The sequence below is a fragment of the Microtus oregoni genome, unplaced genomic scaffold (assembly GCF_018167655.1).
Source record: "Microtus oregoni isolate MIOR12 unplaced genomic scaffold, Mior012 000021F_ref0000039, whole genome shotgun sequence".
Classification (NCBI taxonomy): domain Eukaryota; kingdom Metazoa; phylum Chordata; class Mammalia; order Rodentia; family Cricetidae; genus Microtus; species Microtus oregoni.
The window spans coordinates 9,522,341-9,528,416 of NW_024543080.1; the positions used below are offsets into that span (position 1 = coordinate 9,522,341).

Genomic DNA, 6,076 nt, shown 5'->3' on the forward strand with positions numbered 1-6,076 from the left:
ACAAGGTAATGTCTAATGCGGATGGTGATGTGTCAGGGACGACATGATAGTAGTAGCCTCTTTTGTGTGCGTCTTTAGCTTATGAAAGTAAAACAATTTTGGAGAATTCATTTTAAATGGTTATAAAATTATCTCAACCTTAACAACATTGGCATTCCAGGGCATTGGCTTTCTTCCTGGACAATAAAATGAGAAAAAATGATAGCAGCCATAGCAACAGGTATGCCCAGTTCATGGGGACCCCAAAAAACCACCAGGAAGACTGACTCACGGAAATGCAAATACAAGGTTTATTGTGTGCATGATAGAAGCTGGCAGGGACCTCCTCAGCACAGGAGCTAGAGGAGGTACCCCACCCTGGTAGAGAGCATTATCTAAAGGCAAAATCCAGAAAAGTCACATTAGCAGAGTGTGGAGTGACGGGTTCAATCCTGATTGGCTCATGCCTACGGACTTTTCAGAAATTTTATTTTCGAACCTTGCCTGTTGCTTGTCAAGTTTTCTTATCGGCTCCAGGTGGGGACAATCTGCAATTATCTGTACTTTCCAGATGGCTACCCTGTTACTTTTGCCCCTAGCCATTTCTGAGCGCTGGAATGTTTAAAGGGAAATAGCTTACACAAGGCATAAGATGGAGGCGGAGGACAAAATGGGAGAACTTTGGTTCTTTACTCAGTACCCTCTTCACCACTTGATTCATAATTATCCCTTGTAATAGATTTTTATATCTTGCTCACAAACATGTGCTAAGTATTAAATAATGCAAAACATGAGCCTTTGATAGTTTGACATTTGCTGTGATGTCAGCAAACTTTAATTTCACGGCAATGTCAATCATTAGCAGAAGCATTTTCCTGGAAGGTCTACTGGTGGATAATCAGATTTGCAATGCCTTTTGTTCAAGAAGGGCAAATCCACTTGGTATCAGTCCACACTGTAAAGAATTAGAGCATAGGGAAGGGTCACCATTCTGTCTATCTGAAACCTGAGCTGGAGGCCACTAGACACAGTGTTTCCTTGACTGTCGGTCTTTTCAATTTATGCATAACTTTGAAACACTTCATAAAGCCAAGGTCACTAGGATTGGAACATGCTAGGCTAGTTCTAAACTGAGAGGAGGTCTCAGGTCTGTATGAATATTTTTATTTATTTTTTTTTCATTTTACATTTCAACCCCAGTATTCCCTTCCTCCCCTTCTCCTGCCCCTCTACCTCCTCCTTGCCAACCCCATTCACTCCTCAGAGGGGTGAAGCCTCCTTTGGGGAGTCAATAAAGTCTGGCATACAAAGTTGAGGCCGTACCAGTCATCTCCCCACCCTGTATCAAGGCTGGACAAGGAAACAGGCTCCAAAAAGTCAGTTCACACACCAGGGATAAGTCTTGGTCCCACTGCTAGGGCCTGCCCCCCCAGTAGATGAAGCTGCATAAGTGTCACCCACGTAGATATTTGGCCTATGAAGTAACCAAGACATGGGAAAATAAGAGACCAGATAGTTTCAGGATCTAGCCTTTGAATCTGTTGGTGTCTACAATTCTAGCTTTCTCTTACACCACGATATTTTAAGTATGTTTAACTTCTGTTGGGGGAATTATTAATTTTTGTCTAGAATTGAAGGCGTAAGTCACAAACAGTGCCACACCAGTTTGGAATTATGATTAATAGGGTGGTATTTATTTAAAGGGGAAAAAACTTACAGATCACTGTCCCAGGCAACAGCCCTCTACGCAACCAGAAAGGGAGTCTAGTCGCCAGCGGAGCAGGAAGTGAAGAGAGAGAGGAGAGGGAAGTGGCCGCTTTTTTAAAGGGAGAGAGACCACGCCCAAATGGGCTGGTATCTCAGCAGCTATAGGCTGGAGGAGCGGGAGGACCTCCCACATCATAGAATAAACTGTAGACTATCATTATAAGATAGTTAGTGCATTAATAACAGTGAAATTATCTTAGTATGAAATGATCCAGTAGCTATATATAACATTTTAACTTATCTATATACTGTGTGGGGTTAATTTTAATATGTCACGTTGTCTGTTGTTTTGCTAAGTACTAACCTATGAGTTATTATGATGATTTAAAAATATGATTATTGCTTACAATGAGTTTAACTAGGATGAGCTCCATAGAGTGGATGGGACTAAGGATGAAAACAGTTTCTAGATGACTGTATCACAGAACCCTGGCAGAATATATCTTTTCGCAAGCCCCATGAACTTCAGCCTCTGTTCTGCAGAAACAGCTCTTACCTGGATTTCCAGTCAGTGTCTCTTCCTCTGTCTGTCTGTCTCTGCCCCCCCCCCCCCCCCCGTATCCTAGTATGTTGTTTCTCTAGGGAGATTACTTGAGCACAGAAATGTATGGGATATAATCATATTGCATTTTAAAATGTCACTTACTTGATCTTGGGATTAAGAAAACGTTATAGGAATGGAGGCAGATTGATTCCTATTTTCTTTAAAATGTAAAGATTTTATTATGACAACTTTGAATTTCCTGGGTATGAGAAATGAGATAAAGGAGGCTTCCCATAGACTTTTCCTCTCTCAGCCCCCTTTTCCCACGAATCATTATTACATGACTACATGTATATGTACATACACATATATATTCCTAAATACAATCTACTCAGTCTGTATAATGATACTTGTACGCATGTTTACAGGGGTAGTAATTTTGTATTGGACCAATTGGTGTGCTCTCCCCTGGGGAATCTCATGTTTATACATTATTTTTCAAATGAACACATGTAAAACTAATATTTTGTTTTAGTTATTTCTCCTATTCTTAGCATTTCTTAGCTACCTGTGATTCCTTGAAGAGGGTTGAGGCCATGTTGTGGGCAGGCTTTTTCTGTCCAATTTGCTATGTCTTACTGTTGTCCTTGTTCAGCTCATGTTTTGGCAGTCATGTCCTGTTTGTGAGACTTTCCAGGCATTTCTCTTTGGGAAGTATTTATGTAACAAGGGGAATAGTCTTTCCGGTGTACAGTATAATGTAATTTTCTTCCAGTTATTTGCTTTTGAATTATATATTACTCATATTTTGTATATAATTTTGATTATTCATTGTGTCATGTATGTTAATTTTTGTCTTTTGTTACTCGCTTAGATGAAATTATCATTTTTATTTTTTAGGCTTTAGCATATAGTTTAATAAGTATTCCAATTTATTTTTTTCCAAGTACTTCATTGTTGAGAGATGAGCTGTGATATCCAAGATCTGATACATCTCAAATGTTTGTATAATAACGTGTTTCTGGAATTAAACACAGTACCACACTTATCCTAGTCCAGAGTCTACTTAAACATCCTCTCTCATACATGATATTTGCTATTTACTCTGTGTTTTGGCATGTTTTAATTTCTTCAGTTTTAAGAAAAGGAAATTATGGATCTTTATAGAATAATGCTATTTCTGTTTTTTAAGCAAGACTTTTAATTTTTTTCTGTATGACTCTTAAGAGTTTATACCAGAATATCAAACACATCACACATGGTTAACCAGTTGCTTCCAGAATGATTTATTGAGGAGAATCAGCACTATGACAACAGACTTATTTGGAAAGTCTGTATCAGAAAAAAAAGATGAAGATACGTGTCCTTGAATTGCTAGCCAACTGCCTAAGGAGAGTACGATATTCATTTATGATCTGAAAAAAAAATTGACAAAAATTCAGGATATAAATCTTAACAGTAAGAACATTAAATCAACTCATGTTTATACATTATTTTTCAAATGAACACATGTAAAACTAATATTTTGTTTTAGTTAGCATCAAATATGAACCAAGAAGTATGTCTGATTTCTTATGTTACACATGGGTGTTAAGCAATTACAAGGAAGCTTTAATTCTGACATTAGAGGGTTTCAAATATATATTTTAATAGAAGAGAATCATATTTGTGGTATTAAAAAGAAAAATTTTAGAATAAAAGTTTCATAAAACTTTTTAATGTTTCAGTAATTTTTACATATTATGTGATTTTTTTTTGCCATAATTTCACTAAATTATAACAGAATTTTCTGAAATGGAACCTAACATTCAATGTGTTAAGAGATGGGCTCTTCACCTCTGCCCCCTTCATATCTTTAAAATCTTGTATGGTTTATTTTACATTAAGGTAAGTTGTTACATTACAAGCCATGATACCCAGAAAAGTATTGAGATTGTTGGTTTTAAAATTGTCCTTAAATATATTCTGCTACATGACCTCTGTCCATAAACATCTGTCTTTTCTAAGTCCAATAGTACTTGCCTTAAATGCCCACATTGTTTTTTCGTTTTCCTTTTCAAGATTTTTCCTGTTAAGTAACTACTTAGACAATAAGACTGTCTTTTAATTCGTTGTGTACTTCTATGTTGCCTCCCTTCTGTTGCTGCTTCTACATCATTAGCTCATCAGGATCTTCTTTCAGCAATTTGAAAATACCCGAGTCATGGGTAGAAGAGTCTTCCTTGTGTTGAGGGATATCTACTATAGAGGTCACTGCAGGAAACTCCTCTGTGACCTTAGTTTCAAATTCCTCTGTTTCATTTTCAGACAGGTCTTCTGTTGTGTTCGCGGTCAGTTCCTCCACCATGTTGGTAGTTCCTGAGGCAGGGACAATGAAGTCATACCTGGATTCAACGGCAGTTAGCAAAACTGAATGGGTCTCTGCTTCATTCCCAGTCTTTTTCTCCATCCAAGCATTGACTCCATCAGCCGATTCCTCATCAGTAAAAGTATCTTCTGAGTTATCTTTGTCTTTTTCAGCAGTGTTGGTGAGTTCAAAAACAGTGATAAATTTTTCCTCATCCGAATCAGTTAATTTTCTCACAGCTTTGGGGCTATCCCCTGAAACAATCAGGTCAATTTCAGGTATGTTCTCTTCTGAAACGTTGGTTGTTTCTGGAGTGGTGGTGACTTCGTTCTCAGTAGAGGGAGGTAGCTCAGCCTCGGGACTCAAGGAGTCCGTGACCTGGACAGCTCCATCATCAGGATCATTGGAATCGATTGAGGAGCTACCATCAGTTTCTGTGTTTTCATCTGGAAGTGCAGAGGTGTCCTCCGATTTGGCAGTGCTGTCCTGCAGTGTGTCAGAGAGCTCGGTAGTAGGTAGGCCTTCTTTGTCTCCTGTGTCAATGGTGGCTAAGAAGATGTCTTCTTTTGCCACGCTACTGGAGAGATCTATTAAGGAAACAGTACCAACTGGGGGTGAGATGCTTCCCATTTTCCCCGGAATGAAATTTTCAGTAATTGACTCCTTAGCTTTAGAGATGGTAGTTTCAGTTGGAGTAGTAATTTCTTTCTCTGGAAGAGCTGTTGACTTCAGGGTGGCCTCAAGATCATCTTCTAACTTGATTTTTTCCTTTGTAGGTGTGAGCTTATTGGCTGTAGTAGAAAAATCACCATCTGGTGTGCACTCATTCACTGAAGTAATGTGGTCTCCTTCAGAGGTAATAGTAGTTTCTGATTTCGGCATGGTGTTGTCAGTCCCAAAGAAAATGGCTGCTTCCGTTGGTGTTTTACTGCTCTCTCTTGGAGGACGAGAATAAATTTTGGGTGATTCATTTTCAGCCATGAGGCACAGGAGCACCGAGTACTCTTACAGGTGTTTCCTCTGAGCTTACTGGCTTCCTGGGCAGGTGAGTAGTGATCAGTACAGTGACTGAAGCACAGGTCATCATGGGGATTGTTACATCAGCCACCCAGCTTATGACAAAGGCTCCCCTTGGAGGCTGTTTCTTGACTGTGATTAGACATTTACTAGAATGACTATTAATATTAGAAGAAAAGATTATGGAATTATGCTTACAACATAAAAATCCACACTAAATACTTCATTTTTAGAGAACCTAGGATTTACCATATTTCTGCTTACAGGCATATGCCTTCTGATACGGTGCTGGTGTCGCTTGACACTGACACACACAAGCTTGGTAGGTACTTTGTGGCTTACCAGTAATGGAAACTCTGGATGCGTGGGCTATCAGCATCTGTGTGAGATCAACCATTTTACAATCAAGTGACAGTGTACTTTGGAAGGCAGAGCCACATTGTTGGGACCAGTGAGACCCCAGATCCTGAATTTCTTGTAAT

The 6,076-nt window shown here is 38.9% G+C and overlaps 1 protein-coding gene across 1 annotated transcript; it reads right to left on the reverse strand.

Annotated features, from left to right (window-relative positions):
• Positions 1-4,379: 4,379 nt before the first annotated feature.
• Cabs1 (calcium binding protein, spermatid associated 1) lies at positions 4,380-5,558 on the reverse strand. The gene has a single exon (XM_041671082.1). The coding sequence runs from the start codon at positions 5,556-5,558 to the stop codon at positions 4,380-4,382; it is 1,179 nt and encodes a 392-aa protein (XP_041527016.1).
• Between the last annotated feature and the right edge of the window lie 518 nt (positions 5,559-6,076).

Bases quoted from the DNA above. Each gene is read 5' to 3' on its own strand.
- Cabs1 (XM_041671082.1), bottom strand. From the start codon at position 5,558: ATGGCTGAAAATGAATCACCCAAAATTTATTCTCGTCCTCCAAGAGAG.